A 20,452-nucleotide genomic window follows, 5' to 3' on the forward strand; every position below is an offset into this window, starting at 1 on the left:
GGTACGGGCAAGAGTAATTGTGCCTGATAACACCAAAAAGCTACCTAAGCCCGAGGAATTAAGAGGAAAAAAGTATTGCAAGCTGCACTGTACCTTCAACCACTCTATCACCAACTGTGTCCAGTTTAGAGATTGGATACAAGATCTCATCATTGAAGGAAAGTTTCTATTAGAAAAGCCTTAGGCCAATATGATGATTGATACGGATCTCTTCCCAGAAGCCCCAATAAACATGATTAACTTAATATGAGCCAAGAAAGGAAAGGGAAAAGCCACGTGGGGGGAAAAAGTAGAATGAAAAATCTACAGGGGAAACTCTCAAGATGCCCGAACAATCCAAAGCAGCCACAATAAAGGAGGTAGTTTTATATAGTCAATGCCAATATAAGTATGAACTAGAGGTATCAATAGTAGGAGCCATCATTGATTAGGAGCAGATCAAGAGTAGGAAGAACATAAAAACAGCATGAGCATCATGCGGGCAGCCGAAAGAGAAACCTCTAGGAACGTCTTCCAAAGGTTGGGAAGAGATTCTCAACCTAAAAACTTGTTATAAGTATTCAGAAACTATGAAGCTTCAGAAGAAGTGGAAGACAAGGAGGCTAAGATACCAAAGTGGGTGGATGTAAAGCTATCCCAGCCAAGTTATGCTGGAAGAGAAGTTAGAATAAAAGGAAGGACAGTAAATCTGGTCACAAAGAAGAATCTTGCCCAATGCGGGCGAAAATGGTACATAATAGGAAGGGATGAGAGACCTGTTAAAGAGATAAGAGCCTCTATGATCAGGAGGGTCCAAAGGCAGCATAAGGCCCACATGAACTTGTTAAAAGTTCCCACTACTTCAGAAACCTTGGAGAATGTAAAGTTCGAAAATGTACCTCATGCGGGAAAAAATCAACCTCATTGAAGGAGTAAAAAAGAGGTAAAGAGCGCAAATAGCAAAAACGAAGGGGAGGGAGACCATGTGCCGCCAAGCCCCCATTCTGGGAAATACAGAATCTCAAGGAGAGCTCAAGAAGATATGGTGATGATACTTACCCCAAAATGGAGCCCAGAACCAATCTACTTTGGAACTATCTCACCTGAAAGAGGGTTGCCCGCACTATTGTTGGTAGATACCATTTGTGAGGTTTCAGAACAGATGCCAAACATTGGTATAACCCAGGAAGAAGGGTTGCCTGAGTTAATGCTGCCCGAAGAAGCACAGGCTTGGTTGGATGAGTTTATGAACTACATTGGTGGCAAGGGGAAAGATTTACCTAGACCCAGCAACTTTCATGTAAACATGACATATGTTTTATCAGCCATGTTTTGTGCCGAGCATAATCAGCCTCCCACAATGGAAGGTGATTACTTGGCAACAGAATTTATGATGATGCATGTTAGTGTCGAAGAAACGGGACAAGGAGAACCCAACCAAACAGGATTGCCTAAGCAATCAGGAAAGAAGCTTGAGAGAGTATACTTGGATAAAATGGTCTTCGTTCGTCAAAGTTTGGCCCTGGCCAACCACCTCAAGCCCATATATGTAACTGCTCACCTGGAGAGAGTACCTTTCAAGAGGGTCTTGATTGATAGATGGGCCGTAGTCAATGTGCTGCCATACAAGCAGATGAAGAGAATGTGTAGAAGTGAGGAAGATCTTATCCCCACAGATCTTACAGTTTCTAATTTCTCAAGAGCTATTACCAGGACACATGGGATACTGCCATTAGAGGTTAATTTGGGTTCGAAATAGATCATGCTGGCCTTTTTTTATTGTAGATAGTACTTCCACTTATGGGGCTTTACTGGGCAGAGATTGGATTCATCAGAGTCTCTCTCAGCCATCTACCTTACATCAACAAGTGGTGTCTACCATGAAAAAGGAGAAACATGACCTGGGTTCTGGGAAATGGTGAAGGTCGAATCATGGCCATTCTACTCTACAACTCACATCGCCGAAGCCAACTTCTACAACCCTAGTGTTAGGAATTTTCAATGTTCAGGAGTTGATAAGAACGGTCGCCCAACTAAGGTGACGGCCCAAAAGCTTCTAGAGCAAGGGTTATCTATTACAAGGGAAGAATGAGATCGACCCTATATCATCTTAACTCCCCAACACTATTAATGTCAGAATAGAAAAGGAAGGACCAAGTGGTTGCGGTAAGGTCCTTAATAAAAAGATTGTTGGTATATGGGAGAGAGAAAAGACAAGGGAGGAAGAATTCAGCCAAAGAAGAAGAAGAGTGGAGCGGAGAGGTTTCAAGCAGCCAGGTGAATAAAGAAGAATCTTTTGGGGAAGAGTTAGAAATAGCCATCCAAATGGTTGAGTATATATATAACTTAGATGGACCAAAGGATTTGCCTGAGAATCCAAAACTAGTTGAGTTCTTGTGTGTAGAGTCGGACAAACCAGTCCCAGAATTGCAAGACCCTTTAGAGACCATTGATTTGGGAACTAAGGAGGATCCAAGACCTATACAAATTAGTGGTTTATTGGAAACCAAGGATCAGGCAAGGATTATCGATCTTCTGCATGAATTTAAAGATTGTTTTGCTTGAAATTACACCGAGATCCCAGGTTTAGATCTAACCTTGGGAGAACATAGAATGCCTATTAAGGAAGGGTTTAAACCTGTCAAGCAAGCACCACGAAGGATGTCAAAAGAAATTGAAGAAAAGGTCAAAGAAGAAATCAATAGGCTGCTGAAGGCCGGATTTATTAGGCTTGCCAAATATGTTGAGTGGTTGGCCAATATTGTACCTGTTTTAAAAGCTATAACTAAAGCAGTTAGATGTTGTGTTGATTATAGAAACATTAATGAAGCCACGCCTAAAGACGAGTACCCCATGCCCATGGCGGACCTATCCATAAACGCAGTTGCTAAACACAAAGTTCTATCTTTTGTGGATGGGAATGCTGGATACAATCAGATAAAAATGGTTAAAGAAGATATACATAAAACAACTTTCAGATGTCCCGGTCATGTTGGAGCATATGAATATTTGGTAAAGCCATTCGGACTTAAAAATACTAGTGCAACCTATCAAAGAGCAATGAACGCCATCTTTCATGACTTAATTGGTCATAGCATGGAAGTATATATTGATGACATTGTAGTAAAATCCAAAACTGAAGAGCAGCATCTGATGGACCTTATGTAAGCCTTAACAAGAATGAGGATCCATAAGCTAAAAATGAATCCAAAGAAGTGTGCGTTTGGGGTAAGATAGGGCAACTTCTTGGGGTTCCTTGTCCATCAAAAAGGAGTGGAGGTTGACAAGAACAAAGCTCGGGCAATAATGGAGTCACCTCCCCCCACTAATAAGGTACAACTACAAAGAATGCTAGGAAAAGTCAGCTTCTTAAGGAGATTCATTACTAATTTAGCGAGCAATATTTAGCCGCTAACTCCTCTGCTAAGACTAAAAGACAAAGAAGAGTTTGAATGGGGCCCACCACACCAAGAGGCTTTCCACAACATAAAGGCTTACTTAGCCTCTCCGCTAGTGCTCATTCCACCTCAGAGAGGGAAATTGTTGAAGCTTTATATCTCTACCGCAGAAAGGTCAATTGGAAGCTTGTTGACCTAAAACAATGATGGTGGGAAGGAACAAGCCATATATTATCTTAGTATACTCTAGTGAAAAAATTATGTTTGCCTTTATACTTTACTGCTTGCAAGCTAAGGCATTACATGTTGCCTTACCTCATCCACATCATTGCCAAGACTGACGTAATCAAATATATGCTGTCAAAACCAATGTTGACAGGAAGGATTGGAAAATGGATTCTCACATTGTCAGAATTCAGCTTTCATTATGTACCATAAAAAGGTGATAAAGGGGCAGGCAATAGTGGATTTCTTAGCCGAACATCAAGAAACAGGAGATGAGCTTATCAACATCCCTGGAACTTTGAAGGTGGCTAACCTTTGGATCCCACCAAGCAAAGCCATCTCAGGCAAGGAAGAATGGATTCAACAGGAAGTCAAAAGGATATCCAGCTTTTGGATTACCCCATGGAGGCTATATTTTGATGGATCTTATACTCAAAATGCTGCGGGAGTAGGGATTGCCATCATCGATCCTAGAGGAACTCATCATTGTTATTCATTCCTCCTAGATTATCAAGAAACTACTAACAATCGGGCAGAATATGAGGCTTTGATAATTGGCCTGGAGATCTTGATAGAATTAGGGGCAACTGAAGTTGAGGTATTCGGTGATTTAGAGTTAGTGATAAATCAGTTGAATAGAGAGTACAAGTGCAGACACATCACCATGGCCGGTTATTACTTAGCGGCCGCTCAATTGTTAAGTTATTAGGGTATTGAAATATCAGCCAGCTACATCCTTAGAGAATCAAACACAATTGCCAATGAGATGGCACAAATGGCTCTGAAGTACAGATCGAGGAAAGAAAGTTTGAAGGGGACATAGAGGTTTAGAGAAGAAATATCCCTTCAATCTTGGAAAGGGGATTCAGCCTAGATGTGATGATCGAGGATGTGGAGATTGAAGATTGGAGAACATCTATTCTTCGGTATTTGAAAGATCCATCTTTGCCCACAAGTAAGAGGAATAAACAACAAGCAACTAAGTACATTTTGTGGGGAGAAAATCCACTAAGAAAGACCCTAGATGGACTAATGTTAAAATGCTTGGGCCAAGAAGAATCAATAAGAGTAATGGTTGAAGTACATGAAGGGATCCATGGAGCACATCAAGCGGGAATCAAGATGAGGTGGCTACTTAGGAGATACGATTATTTTTGACTTAAAATGGGAAAGATTGCAAAGCTTATGCCTGAGGGTGTGAAAAATGCCAAAGACATGGACCTCTCCGACATGTGCCCTCAGTGCCCTTAAACCCCGTGGTCAAACCTTGGCCCTTCTGAGGATGGGTAATTGACTTTATCGGGCAAATTCATCCATCTTCTAGCAAAGGACACACGTTCATAATCGTGGCAACATACTACTTCACCAAGTGGGTGGAAGCGTCAGCAGTAAAGACTATCATTTTAACTGTAGTCAAGAAATTCATTGAAACCAAAATCTTACATAGATTTGGGGTGCCCGAGACAATTGTCACAGACTGTGGGCCATGTTTTATTTCAAAAGAAGTAGAAGAGTTTGCCAGTAAGTTCAAGATAAAGATGGTTCAGTCTAGTCCTTATAACCCCCAGTCAAATGGTCAAGTCGAAGCTAGCAACAAGATCTTGGTAAACATTATTAAAAGAATGACAGTCGGGAATCCTAAGAAATGTCATGAGAAGTTGGGAGATACTTTATAGGCATATAGGACTTCTAAAAGGGCAGCAACTAGAGCTACCCCTTATGCTCTGACTTTTGGGCAAGATGCTGTGATTCCTATGGAAATTAATGTGAGTTCGATCAGAATTCAAAATCAATTTGGGCTACACAGTGAAGAATACCTTCAGGCTATGTGTCAAGGAATTGAATACCTTGATATGGCCTGAATTGAAGCATTAAATAAAATTGAAGAAGGAAAGAGAGCTGTTGCTTGAGCATACAACAAAAAGGTGAAGTTGAAGAACTTCAAAGAAGGAGAATTAGTATGAAAGGCAATTCTCCCTTTAGGAGCTCAAATAAGAGGCTTTGGAAAATGGAGCCCAACTTGGGAGGGTCCTTTCATTATTAACCAAGTATTGGGCAAGGGTGGATATTACTTAGCAGATATGGAAGGGGGCTTACAAAAACATCCAATCAATGTTAAATTCTTGAAGAAATATCACCCAACCTTGTGGGATGTTAGGGACTGTTACATAGAGGAAGAAGAACAAGCATTACTTGAAATCTAAAGGCAGTTTTGTGCTTATTATGTATGGATCTCAAGAAAATGCAAGACAAATTGATTTAAAGAAATCTTGTTCATTTCAGTAAATGTTGGAAGTTGCATTATGTAACATCCCATATCGCCCAGGGAAGTGGATCATGTAAGCCTTATATGTATATTCCTATCTCTACTTGGCATGAGGCCTTTTGGGAGCTCACTGGCTTCGGAGTTCATCGGAACTCCGAAGTTAAGCGAGTTCACTCGAGAGCAATCCCAAGATGGGTGACCCACTAGGAAGTTCTCATGTGAGTTCCCAGAACAAAATCGTGAGGGTGTGGTCGGGGCCCAAAGTGGACAATATCGTGCTACGGTGGTGTCGAGCCTGGGATGTGGTAGGGGCCCGAGCCGGGATGTGACAATTTGGTATCAAAGCCAATCCCTGATCGAAAGTGTGCCGACGAGGACATTGGGCCCTTAAGGGGGGTGGATTGTAACATCCCACATTACCTAGGGGAGTGGATCCTGTAAGTCTTATATGTTTATTCCCATGTTTACCTAGCACGAGGCTTTTTGGGAGCTTACTGGCTTCGGAGGTCATCGGAACTCCAAAGTTAAGTGAGTTCGCGCGAGAGCAATCCCATTGGGAAGTTCTCGTGTGAGTTCCTAGAAACAAAATTGTGAGAGCGTGGTTGGGGCCCAAAGCAAACAATATTGTGTTATGATGAAGTCGAGTCAGGGATGTGGTGGGGGCCTGGGTCGGGATGTGACATATCAGATTTAGCTCAATGGTTTTACATCCCTATATAATGAGTCTACATTTTTCCCGACTCTTCCTAAAACATTGTTACTATTGGCTAAGTATGTTTCTGCATATCTAACTTCTATTTGTTATCTCAATTCGTTCGAATCTTCTACGTCTTCGCCCATAAGCTCGACTAAGTCGTATGGCCAATAAAGTCGTTGTAGTTGATCCTGAAGCATAAACCTATGATGATGAAGCGATCAAGAAAGCAGAAGATATGGGGAATCTGGGCTTGTGAATATCATCACAAGTGGAATCTACCCGAGGACGATGAAGGCTATTGAGAAGACGATGCATGGTGAAAATCCTTTCACTGGTCTTAATGGAAAATTGGATTCATGTAGCTTTGGCTACCTTTAAGAAGAAAACGAGAAGAAAAGTTGAAATCTGAAAGCGTCTAAAGGCTCTAAGAGATTCTGGGGAAATTTTGATAATTCAAAAGGACTCGAATTGGTTAAAATATTTGGCCAAAGAATGGAATTGAAGGGAGTTTTATAGCTAATGATCAAGTGATGGTTGGAATATGTGGGTTAGTGCAAATGACCTGGTTCATAAACGGTTGTATTAAAAATGGCACAAGTTCCGAGTAAAGGCGTGCGACGGTGGTCACTGAGAAACAGTTGTTCAATCATTATTAGCGTCTTGAGTTGCAAGCTTAACAACGATTGAAGGGGGCACTGCTTGTGTTAATATTTAACTTTGGACTTCATGGGAAGAAAGCTCAAAAGAGCTCAATAAAGGAGATTTTGCCAGAGGCCCAAAGTCAAGCCCAAATACCCATCTCGAGACAATATGACGACTCCCCATTTAATGCAAAGGCTAGGTGTTTACAAGAGAAGTGACAACCAATGGAAATCCACCTACTCCCGGCCCAAAAGCACTTTCTGAATGGCAGAACATGTAAAATGCTGATAACTCACTACCTTTCAGTCACTTTCGGGTAAGAGCAGAAGTATTACAGTTAGGTTAATTGGCCTATAAAAGGGGGAAGAGGGCCCAGAGATAAAGACACTCAACCAATTAAACAAACAAACATACAACTTGCCTCTCAGTCAAGAAAATACCCATAAAGTTGTGCTTTGTCCAGATTCTGCACCCTTTAGCCTTACACTCCCCTTAAAAAGACATCTTTTGTCTAGTGTAAAAGCTTTGCTACCGTTTCTAAATGCTGTAGTATCGATTCTCTTGTGTAAACTTGTTCACCACTCATCCTGCTTTAATACCCAACCCCTTGTAACTACAAAGAGAAGAGACCGCAAGACGTTTGAACCTTGCCCGACTTTCTTTGTTTTGTCTTTAAGTTAATAGATCTGGTGTTATGATGTATTCCCCAGTATATATTCAAGTCACTTCCAGTCTTTTGATGAACCAAAGTTCCATTAGTTCTCTTATCTAGTTTATTTAGTGGTTTTACTGTCGTAAGAAGACTAAATATGATTTAAACTGATGACTTGATCAGATATGGACCTCCACCTATTTAACCATACAAGATAACTAATTAAAAGTCCTTGGGCATAGAAAAGAACTTAATGTAGACTTAACCCATCTACGACAATCCTTTGATAACAAGAAGTCAGAATAACTTGAGGCGCAAGTAATCGGCTTAAAGACACTTGTTCTACATCTGCCATACTGAGATGGCAGTGGCACACATAAGCACTCAGTTAGTTTTGATTGTGAGCCTCAAGGCCTATACCTAAGGCCCCGCAAAGGCACATTTCAGAACTAACTTTGTCCTTCTCTTGCAGCATCTTGGCAAGCCGGAGGCCAACAATCAACCAAAGTGCCAACTCCTCGGAGAGCTATGTGCTCGAACCAGGGACCCCACCCAGCGAGATTTCCTGCCCGAACATGCAGTACGAGTGTTCTTTTGGTAGCATCATTAACAGTGGTGACCTGTTGAGGACGATCAACAAAAGTCCCCACCACCTTTCGTAAATTCAAAACCTCATAATGGTCTGCACTGTCACTAGCTGTACCTTCGTCGCTCAAATAGCCCAGCAGCCCAGTATGGATTCATTGGGATTGCAGGAGGAGCAAAAAAGTGCACTAGAGATATTGGAAAAGTGCTCTAGAGAAAGAAGAATTCTAAAGACTTTGGTATGTGATGGGGGAAGAGAAGAGAATTCTTGAATGAATATATAATAGGGTTTAGCCCTAACCCCACTTTATATAGGCACAGCAATAAGCTCTGAACCCTAAAAATTTCGGAAACTAAATAGGTAAGTTAGTAGTTTGGAACTCAAGAAAGATTATTGGTGTTTGAAAGTTCCTGATTTGGTGTTTTTGGAATGTTTGCTGTCTTTTTAAGAGCGAGGTTATCCTTTTTAGGGCGCCAACTTCAGCTTGTTACCTCTCTTGGTTTTAAGGCAATTAGATTTCAATCATGCTTGTTACATTAAATATTGATCGGATCACAATCATAAGATCAAAGATTATTTGACAATTTTCCTGAGCATGATGCATAACGATACGTACGTACAATAATATACTAAATCATAGTTTTTAATTGGCTATTATTTGCACATGTCTATTAAGTCCAAATTAATCATTTTTTTTTGAACAAATTATTTTCAATTTCTCATTAAGTAATGAAATTTCATTGATTACAATTAACCCTTGTCCACAGTCCATGCGTGAAGGATTAAACCCTTTACTGTAAAATACTCATTTTATATTTCACGTGATAGGACAAATTGAGATTTGGATCTTATCTGGATCTTGTTTGTGAGGATCTTAGGAATCCTCATGTCCTATCCGTTCACCGTACATCGTGCAGCCAGAAATCATTTTGAATTTTTTATTTAAAATTAAACACAAACAGTATCTAACGAAAAATGGCCGCACGATGTACGATGAACGGATAGGATGTGAAGATCCTTATGATCCTCATCTGACAAACTGAATGTGCTTCCTCGTGTCCATGTGAGAAGAATTAAATGTTTAACAATTGTCATATTAAATTGAAACGAGTAACTGAATTGTGAGACATTATGTTTTTTTTTTTTAAATAAAGGTTGTGGGATCATGATTTTCCATGGTCAGAGTAAGGTGAATATAAATGCCTACATTTAAGAAGTCTGATCATGAATTCGACAACCTCCGTTACGAAACTAAATAAACGGAGCAACGATATGCCACAATCATCCTGTTCCGGAATCAGTGGGCAGAGTCCAACTACTTCACTGAGATTGACTATACTTGTTCCAGAAGATACGGAAACCTAATCCAACAAGGAATCATCGGGTTTCCTATAATCCTAGATTCCTTAGAATCTACGGAATGGACGTACATTGTAAGTAATCAACTCCTAAGGGGATGCAACACATACTTCGTAGATATCCTCTAGGATTCTCCAGTTTAATAAGGATCCTACTATCCTAAAAGATCCTCTCCTTGACTAGTCTAAATACACACTTCTAGGAGTCATCTTTGGTAATGCAATTTGTGCATACTCATTCTCTTGCCTGCTGTTTGATTCTTAATATTACTTGCTAACTTGATAGTTGGATAGCTTTTGACCGGCACATAAACAGCCTGGGTCATTGTCTTGATACGGCTATTTTTTCTTTTGCAGGTATTTGGATTTGAGCATCTCCATCATCTATAGCGGTGCGCAAATTTAGTTCCAACATAAATATTACGAAGACGTTCATGAATAACTCAACCCTAAAAGAGTCGTTGCAAACTAACCTAAAAAATTACAATACTCATGACTAATCGCAAAGCAATAAGCAAACTTCAAGTACTTTCTTGAAAGTCGGGCTAACTGAAAACTGCAGGAATACAATGATCAATGGAATCTCGTGTTATGTGGAGATATGAGAACAAAAACCGTCAAATTGTAATGGGATATGGATTACGATGATCATAGGTCTAACCGTATTACCTAATGAAGGCCATGATTCCATAACACCAAGTGAAATAGATCCAATAAATCAAACAACTCCACCCTTTTCACATAGATTTGAACACCAAGACGAAACTGAACTCTCCTAAATAGAGCAATCAAACCAACAAACTTCTATCAAGTCCCTGGAAATTATTAAATATAGTCATAATTAAAAGGACAAAATAAGGCCACCTTTCCATATAGGTATCCTGAAGAGAACCATAGTTACTATATGCTAATTCTTTACCTGACAGGTTTCACGCCTTATAGCTCCAAACCCATATCGAATATGCCAATTGGAGCCGAACATAGCCGACTCTGGGCAAGGCGAACAGAACGGCCGCACAGGGCCCAAATCTTGAGTGACACCGAAATTAGTTTGCAAGCATATGTACATGGCAGCAGGTAAAAGAACGAACTAGGATAGAAGCCTAAGGAAGAAAAGACGAAAAGTTGCTTTTTAACCCTTGACTAAATGGTATAGTCTCGGCCAGTTATTTAAAACATAGGATACTAGTGACATGCTGTTTCTTTTTTTTAAGAAACTTCATTCTAATCCTTGGCAAAGATGATTTTTAGACTAAAATTATGAGTAAGATCAAACTTTAATTTTAGTCACTTGATACATTAATCACCTAATTTTTTAGTTATATTTTGATGTTTTAAGTATTTCTCTTTTTCTTCCTAATTTTAATGTATTAATTATACTTCATTATAATTGTAATTTTCATTTCATTCATCGTAATACATTTTGCTACAGTTAGATAAACTAATTTTTGTTATACAATATATTTCGATATACATTGTTTTCTTCATTTAGGTACATTAATTCAATATAATATGTGACATCCCACATCGCCCAGGGTAGTGATCCTTAAATGTATATTCACATCTCTACCTAGCACGAGGCCTTTTGGGAGCTCACTGGCTTCGAGTTCCGTAGGAACTCCGAAGTTAAGCGAGAAGGGGGCTAGAGCAATCCCATGATGGGTGACCCACTGGGAAGTTGCTCGTGAGTTCCCAAAAACAAAACCGTGAGGGAATGGTAAGCCCAAAGCGGACAATATCATGCTACGGTGGTGGAGCGGGCCCGGGAAGTGATCCGCCCCGGGCCGGGATGTGACAAATTGGTATCAGAGCCTAACCCTGGCCGTGGTGTGCCGACGAGGACGTCGGGCCCCTAAGGGGGGTGGATTGTGACATCCCACATCGCCCAGGGTAGTGATCCTTAAATGTATATTCACATCTCTACCTAGCACGAGGCATTTTGGGAGCTCACTGGCTTCGAGTTCCGTAGGAACTCCGAAGTTAAGCGAGAAGGGGGCTAGAGCAATCCCATGATGGGTGACCCACTGGGAAGTTGCTCGTGAGTTCCCAAAAACAAAACCGTGAGGGAATGGTAAGCCCAAAGCGGACAATATCATGCTACGGTGGTGGAGCGGGCCCGGGAAGTGATCCGCCCCGGACCGGGATGTGACATAATATATTTCGGTACATATGTTTCAGTGCATACGTTTCAGTACACACATTTATGTGCATTAATTCAATATAACACATTTCGGTACTAACATTTAAGTACATTAATTTACTATAATACATTTTGGTACATGCATTTTGGTACTAACATTTAGGTACATTAATTGAGTCTTTCTTTCGGAAAAAAAAAAAAAAATTCTTTCAAGTTTGAAGAATGTTAATAAATTTAATAAATTATTAAAACTTTTTTTGGTAAAAAATAAAATAAAATGTGTATATTAATAAATTTAAATATTTAATGGGAAATATTGAATAAAATAAAAATTAATTAATTTGAATTAAGAACACATTAAAAAATTATAATCAATATGTAATCTAATACCAAATTTTTATTAAATACCTTTCTTCTTTTGACGACTAAAGTTAAAATCCCTTTTTGTTTTTTGGGCCAAAACAGATGTCTGCCTTTTAGAAAATCAGGCCACAGAATAATGGCCTTTATTACAAGGCCACGTCAAAATATACTCTGTTTTATGTCTTTCCTTTTTCTTTTCTTTTTTGTTATTTGTTGGAATTATTTCCTTTTTCTTCTCTATCGTTTTCCTCGTCCTTCCTTTGTTTTTTCGAGTCTATGTTTATTGACATCAATTTCATCTGTGTTCTTATCCTTGGTTCAATTTTTATGTGTTTTTATTTTCATTTTTTTGCTTCGTTTTTTTATTACAAAGAATACTTACTCTATATTAAGGAGAATGTGAAGAATTTGAATCTGGAATAATCTACACTTATTTGAAATTAAAAGGGAATGAGAAGAGTTTGAACCGAAGACACAAAAAGGAAAGGTCTAACCACCAAAGTAAATAATCCACCACTTGCATTGCTTGGTTCGATTTAAAACCATTGAACCAGTCTTAAAAATAAAAATAAAAATATTTAGATGTAAAATGCTGAGATTGAAACCTTGTCGTCCATTTTGAAAATAACTGAAATATGTAGCGTGTAAAATGCAATTAGCACAAATTTCTTTACTTCCCTTTTTTCATCATAAATTAAATAAATTTATTATTATTCCTAAAGTATTGAGTCATGATTTCGAAAGGTTTTTCTCAAAAGTGTAAAGTTGTTGAGAGTTCAAGGGGACCATTTTTCATATGCCTGCGGATATATGAATAAAAAACAGATGAACTTTCTTATGTAGACTTATGCAGGGGCATTAGTACTGTTGGCCTTGCTTTGAGTTAATATGGAGATACATGAATGCATAATAAGGAATCTTGTCACTTAACAAGGAATTTTGTCACTTTTTAGGTAATCATGAAAGTTGATATTCCACAAGTCTTTTGACGATTTATTTCCAAAAGTCCTTACTGAAAGCAAAATACATGATATACATCAGGGCAATCATATTCATGCTACAGTTTGACAAATGTTCCATTCTCTAAAAAATATGATTGGAATATAATATGTTGTATGAATTCAAACATATGTTATATGAATTCAACATATTCTTACTAATCTGGATAGCCGAAAGTCACTGATAGATGTTATTATTCGGTTTGTGGATAATCCTACAACTTTGAATTAGAATGGTTTCTAATGATGTAAAACTAGATTAATTTGATTAGTCAAATTATCCACTGCCAGCTTTAGTTGGAACCTATAAGATCACACACAATAGAATGATATCGAAAAATAAAATTGATGAAGGTTGAATTTGATATAAATGGTTTATACTATGTTTTTTGTTTTTCTATTAACTGGTTTGGTCTTCTATCTGTTGGCTAATGAACTAAAATAAAATAAAGAAGATTAGTCTTAAGGGAAAGAGGATCAAATTGTCCAATGCCAAATTTAGAGAGAAGGGAATTATATTTTATAATTTAGAGAAATTAAAAAAAAAAAAAAGCACCACACAACACTACCCTTGCTGCCACACTTATTGGAGAAGAAGGACCTAGCAGTTCGTCGTCTTCATGCTTCACTAATTGGAGATTTATTCATGTGGATACTAGTAGAGGGCTAACACTTGAGAGCCACAATAAATAATTCATTCATATGAAATTTAAATGTTGGAATTCTCAACTAATTTAAGTTTATGCACATGTTCGTAAATTGTTTTACATGAAAACAAGCATGTTGATTAACCTAGACCACGTTGATTAATTTAATAAGATTAAATGGAATCCAAAGTTTCATTAACCATGCATGTAAATTGGATTATATATGCTTACATCATATTGCCACGCTTCCGTACACATGGACTAAAGTAATCGACAACCCAATAGGTTCTCTATGCCATGTATCGATATCTAGTTGACCAAGATGTGTCATCAATTGGATGAAGGACAAAATTATTCTGATGATATTATTTAATTAATAATGTCTTGGGATTATCTCGTAGAATTCTTTATTGGATTTGATTGTAATTTCTTGCTTCATTGAGTTGGTCTTCAATAAGGAAAGCTTAAAGATAGGATATTAGTTATAAATTAATTTTATCTTTTACTTCTTTTGAATTTTCTCCTTGGCATGAGCAGAGGAGCTTGAAGAAATTGTAGTTAGCAATTCAAGTCTAAACTGCAAGCAGAACGAATGTGTGCTTTGCTAATTTAATAAGGACATTCTTGTCAATTGCAGATGAAAATTCACGTGTCAGTTTCAAATAAAAATTGAATTATTTTCGCTCCACACCGGCTTGTCCTTGCTTTGAGTTACGTCAGTGAGGACATGTTATGTGAATGTGCTAGCTTGTACGTGCCCTAGTAATATTGTGACATTCATCTTGTCCATGCCTCGAGTTAGTTCAGCTCGGCAAGGGCATGTGTGATGCAGTACTACTGATGAGTACTTCTTGTATTGTTACCAAACCTGTACGATTTATTTTTTCATGAGATACCCTCGATTTACAATTGTTTTTTCTCTACATATATACGTAGTATGTTTTCGTATATATATGGTTATACTTAACAAAGGTTAGTATGTATAGAGAGAGTAATGCTAGTTAGATCAAATTTGTAGACAAAACTTGGTAAACTAAATGACATGAAAGTTGATGATTTGATTATTATTTAAACATTGTTCAACGTGCTCATTTCTATTGGTAACATATTATTTAGTTTGTAAATTCTGTATGCAAATTTAGTTTCCCTATCATTACACAAAAAGAAATATTTGTTGGCCTGGCAATCAAGTTGGGGATCTCTCAGTCCTTGATTTGTTGTAGGCATGCCAATTTGCAGCCTCAAGCCAAGCACGTAAGGACTGTAGTTGCGCTTTGATCTAACTTGTTTCAAATACGAATATGACCAAGAAAGGAACATGTCTTGATCAAAGGTTTCTCCGCGACTTATGTGTAAGGACCTTGAAAGACGTTCTTAATCTTCAACTATAGTCTTTTGACGCGATGGGTGAATTCAAATGTTCTTTTGATTGACGAGAAATCGTTAAATTTGAGACACTTGCATGTGATGGATATGATAAATATTAAATGAATTTTTGTTTATCGATGGTTCGATAGGGTAATGTGAGTGTGTATGGTGAATTGCATCAATCCAAAGGAACTATTCGTGGGGATTGGTTTTGATAATTATAAACTAAAGTAAAAAACTGAAAATAAATCTGAATTACAGAATTAAAATACTAAATTAACTACCTGAGAAACTAAATTTTAAACTACTACATTGAGGTACTGAATAAACAAAAACTAAACGATAAGAACAATAAACAAATAAAAAGATAAATTTACCTAGTGTAGAATGGAAAGCTAGAACGATAGAATAAAAAGTGCAGTCACCATAACAAATGGCCTTAAAGATTCAATTAATGTCCCTTGTACAATCTTCTTTGTCTTGACTGTTTCCATCAATCTTGAGTTGTCTTGAAATACTGGCTAAAGCCCTCACTATCCAGATTTGGATTCGGTTACAATGAGTTGTTTCTTATTATTGCACCCGAATTTCCTAAACAATAATACACAAAGCGAAGGGGATTAAAATACCCCAGGAAATTACTAACAGAAATAATCTCATCGACGCCGCCATATTGTCTTGGTTTCATTAGACCAAGTTGGATAAGTGACCGCACCAACCAGTTCTAGCGATCTGACACGTTTCCAAACCATCAAGCAACATGAACACGTGTCGGACATGCATTTGCTTAAAGCAACACGTAACTCCTCCTGTCATCTCCGCAAACCTTGTCATGGTCACGAAATGCCTGGTAACCAAGCCTTCGAGTTACTTTAATTAAAATCAAGACCCCTATAAAACCAAGCCCTAGTATCCTCCAAACAACCACAACTCAAAAATTCACTAAACCGATAGATCTTCGGAAGCTTTGAATTGATCCACTTTGTCCTTGTTTGTACAATTCTCCTGTTTTGAATTTAGACATTAACTAGAAAGTGCTACCCGCGCGATGCTGCGGGATTATGATATGTTATAGTAAAAACATATGAAAGATCATGTATCTAATGGTCGTGGAGCTAATAATCATGCACTTCACACTGAACACCTAAATGTCATCAAACCAATGTAAACTTTTATTTAACTAAGTTCTTAGCACTTCAGTTCAATCTTAAGTTAAAAAGAGTAGTTCAATTGTCTAAAATTACACAAAGGAAGGGAGAAAGACAGAACAAACAGTTGCAGAAAAGTGTATAGTGACATTGATCCTGCAAGTTAAATATGAAAAATGTTCAAAAGAATGTAAAAGCTCAAATTATCCCTAGCATGAGTAGGTTAACGATGAAAAAACCAAATTTGTATTAGTTTATATTGCTTAACACTTCAGCAAGAAAAAATGGAAAGAAAAAAATATTTTTAAACTACACATGTAACACAAATGTAACATGCGTACAACCATCAGCCCACACCCAAGGTAAACTACACATACTGGCATAACTCTTACACCCTAAGAAACATGTTATTAACATATTAGTCTCAATACATCATATTTGCTACTATCATTTTCAGGAGTCATGTGGTTTTCCATGAGTTGTGAAGCATTTATATACAAAGTGAGATTTGCCAATACCTCCAGATATTTCCAAGTGTGCGCTAGTGTATTTTTTCCTTTGAAACATGCAATTTTTTTTTTACCTGTATTATTCCCACCATTAACCAAAAAGGAAGGAAAATTTGACAAAAGAAGCTATCTTAATACCTTTCAGAAAAATTATCAACCACAAAATAAGCACTGCATTTTGAGCCTATGAAAAGAAGAATAACCCAAAATACATTCACGATTATTACCTGACACTTTCTAACTTTCTCTAAAACATTCTGCTTTGTCAATCCCTTTTCTCTTGCCTGCCTAAATATAAAAATAAATAAATCAATTTCTTGTGAAAATTCAATAATTATGTAAAAGAGCATGTGATTATTTTGAAAGCAGTTGAGGTGGGTTCTATAGCAAGGAATAATTTGAAGCATATCAAAGTTAATAAGTTCTAAGAGGGGTGAAAAAAAACTTAGCAAAGAGAAAAGGTATTGAATGACCAATAATAAGAATTTGGTCACCTTATTTGATCAATGTCAATGATCCTGAAGTGAGTGTCAAGTACATTTAAATTTGCATAGAACAAAGCTTGAGAAACACACATCTGTGAATGATAAGAATAATTAATGTTGGACTTTTTTTTTCTGCTAAATGGAATGGTGATCATTTGATTCAGTAATTACAAATATCAACACATTTGTAAGTAAAAACTTTTAAGAGTGTAGACAAAGCGTTTAAAATTTATTGAAATACAATGTGAATTCGGTGTACTTATAAAGAATATAATGACTGCCAGAACTATAAACATAATCAGAATTTTGGAAAGGAAATTATCAAACAGCCAAAATTAAGTCCACAAATGGTGTACTACGCAAAAGATGAAAGCTTTACCAAATACCCAAAAGTTAAAAAACAAACACACAGGGAAAAAAGAAGAAGAAGAAGGTGAAAATACCTTTTATAAGATCTTGAGCTCCTCACACGCGTTCCACTTCATCTTCTTGATGGCATAGAAATCTCCATTAATGAAACCTTTATACACGGACCCTTTAATCAAGCTACTCTCTCTGAACCCATTTGTGGCCTCTCCCAACTTTTCAATCCCAAACACCCTGTACTTGTCCAAGCAATCCATTATAAATTGTCATAACAAAACATCGATTCCACGAAAAATTAAAAAATTCCTACTTTTAAACAGAACAATCCTCACCCACAGCTTCAAAGGTGTTTTGTAAACCTCTCAGCACATCTTTCCAAATTGGATTCCTCACCTCCATCCTCTGCTACCTAACCTGAGCAATCCATGTTATATATATAAATAAGGAATTTTAAAATATTATAGCTGAAAATCAATTACATACAACTTTTCTTTAAACACTCTTTAAATGAAGAAAAGAAAACTAACCTCTTGTAGAAGTGATGAGAAGGAATGAAGAACCAAAACACCACCTGTTCAAAAATACAAAAATGAAAAATCAAAATGCAGAACAAAAAAAAACAGCAATCTTCACAACTATGTGCAAAATAGCGAATTTGTGTTATCATCATACTATCCTCACCATTATCAGTATCACTACCACCTACAATTCCTTGCTCGCCGATTTCAAATCACTCTAATTCTCATCCCATTTAACGGGTTTTGAATTGCTACTAACTTCTACAATTCTCAAATCACAAAATTCCAATAAGGGCATATGCCGAAACACCAAAAAAATCCATACAGTGATCATTTAAGGATTGACATACAAAAAAAATCCATAATTCAAACTTTAAAATGTAGAACAGACAAAGAAAACCCAAAGTTAATCATGGCCATTTTTCTTTTAAATTCCGGACAAAAATCAAACCACAGATAATCAGAACAACCAAACCCAAAAATTTGCCAAAAAAATAACCTGAACAACAATAAAATTAATTAGTCTAAACCTTAAACAGCAGCCATATCCCTTCCTCAACAATTTTTAAATTTTAATTAAAACACAAAAAATATTATAAAAAGGTTAAAGAGAAATAATATAACCGTAGCCATATCCATTCGTCGACAATCTTTCAATTTTAGTTAAAACACAAAAAGTATTAAAAAAAAAACTCTTAAAGATAAGTTATATTCTCCAGAAAGCATTTGCAAACTCCCACAACAAAACCCTAAAATTGGAAGATATAGGTTTGCGGCAGCCAAAAACGAAATTAGACAAAAGATCCACATGCAAATCAGCAAAAAAAATAAAGAGAACACTTAGCAAGAATCGAATTTTACAACAACCAATTGAAAATTTTTCTTACCGACCAAAGCAGCCAAACCGTTGCGATTCCTCCGCGGAAAACAGCGGAAAAAAAAACAGTCCAACCACCCTTCTAAACGATCGGATCGCGATGAAAACAGCGAGACACACACAGAAACACAGACAAACACAAAGAGAGACGGAAAAGCTGAGAGAAGAAAAGAAGAGGAAAGAGAGAAATGAAAGATGCTTCCAGCATCTTCCCTAGATAAGCCGGCATCCACGCACGCGCAGCACGTATCATGAAGGGCAAAATGGATAATTTACTGCACAATCCCACCAAAACCGAAGAACCATGAAGAAAATGAGACGAAACCGGAATGGCACTGTTAATGAACAGTGCTTTTCCACCGGCTTTTAGTATATATAGAATCTGTAGCAATGGCTGGTGGAATTCCAATATGCGTGCAGTGTGGGACTAGGAGCAACCCGTGCAGGTGCAAGGTGGTGGGGCCAACCCTAGGGTTTTTGGCCTTTATTGGAGCTGCCATTGTGGAGTGGCCTGTTGGGGCTCTTGTTTACTGCTTCAGGCACGTGAAGGGTCGCAGAATCATGGCTCATCCGGCAACCGTTGTTTACCCATCGGTCAATAGGGCCATTCCTGTTTGATCAGTGTTTCTGGAAAAGATAGAGCCTTGGTGTTGCTGTTTCTTGATTAACTTGCTTTGAATAAGTAATATTAAGCATTTTGTGTCTGCAATTTCAATCTCCTTACTTATCTAATAAAACAGTGTATGGTTTATTTGTATTTCCTGGATTTTATATTGAGAGTTATCATTTTGTGCACAATGCTATCTATCTGAAACTTTTTATGATCATTACCTGCAGGTTGTGTTTCATAGGTAGTCTTCTCTTCGAGAAACTGCTATAATCTAAAATAATTGCACATGAGAAATAACGAGGGAAGTAAAACTGTATTAGAAAACTGCTATTTGATTAGCTCCAGAATGTGTATTGCTTTGTTCACCAAACAAACTCAATCTTATTCGTAACACAGCGCACATGATTCAAAAAGATTTTTTTTTTTTTCTTTTCGTCAAGCATGTCACATTGTACAGGGAAGTTGATTTTTGTTACGTCCGTCGTATACAAGTGCTTCAATCAGAACTTTCGGTGCGGAATTATTTGGCGATGATGTAAGAATAAACTAGTCTTACCATATTTCATATTTTAGTACCACTTGACGTGTAAACACCAAGTTGATATATTAGTCGTTTTACC

At 37.4% G+C, this 20,452-nt stretch overlaps 1 protein-coding gene and 1 long non-coding RNA gene across 5 annotated transcripts; one reads left to right on the top strand and one right to left on the bottom strand.

The window, feature by feature from the left end:
- Window positions 1-16,174: 16,174 nt before the first annotated feature.
- Window positions 16,175-19,979, top strand: LOC103961022. The gene is made up of 2 exons (XM_048566265.1): window positions 16,175-16,346; window positions 19,604-19,979. The coding sequence occupies exon 2, from the start codon at window positions 19,613-19,615 to the stop codon at window positions 19,838-19,840; it is 228 nt and encodes a 75-aa protein (XP_048422222.1). The 5' UTR covers window positions 16,175-16,346; window positions 19,604-19,612; the 3' UTR covers window positions 19,841-19,979.
- On the bottom strand, window positions 17,200-19,386 carry LOC103940486. 4 transcript variants are annotated; one of them, XR_007251563.1, is made up of 6 exons: window positions 19,233-19,386; window positions 18,509-18,606; window positions 18,355-18,398; window positions 18,160-18,241; window positions 17,905-18,061; window positions 17,200-17,264 (listed from the first exon to the last, which is right to left on the bottom strand). It is a non-coding gene; the product is annotated as an uncharacterized LOC103940486 (long non-coding RNA). The 4 variants fall into 4 exon arrangements; XR_007251561.1 differs by lacking the exon at window positions 18,509-18,606 and adding an exon at window positions 17,471-17,553 and having other exon boundaries at window positions 19,233-19,348; XR_007251560.1 differs by lacking the exon at window positions 18,509-18,606 and having other exon boundaries at window positions 19,233-19,346.
- Window positions 19,980-20,452: the final 473 nt, after the last annotated feature.

The sequence above is a fragment of a genome, unplaced genomic scaffold (assembly GCF_019419815.1).
Source record: "Pyrus x bretschneideri cultivar Hongxiangsu unplaced genomic scaffold, Pyrus_bretschneideri_v1 Contig41, whole genome shotgun sequence".
NCBI classification, from domain to species: Eukaryota; Viridiplantae; Streptophyta; class Magnoliopsida; order Rosales; family Rosaceae; genus Pyrus; species Pyrus x bretschneideri.

Coding starts and splice junctions, on each gene's coding strand:
- LOC103961022 (XM_048566265.1), top strand. CDS start 19,613: ATGGCTGGTGGAATTCCAATATGCGTGCAGTGTGGGACTAGGAGCAAC.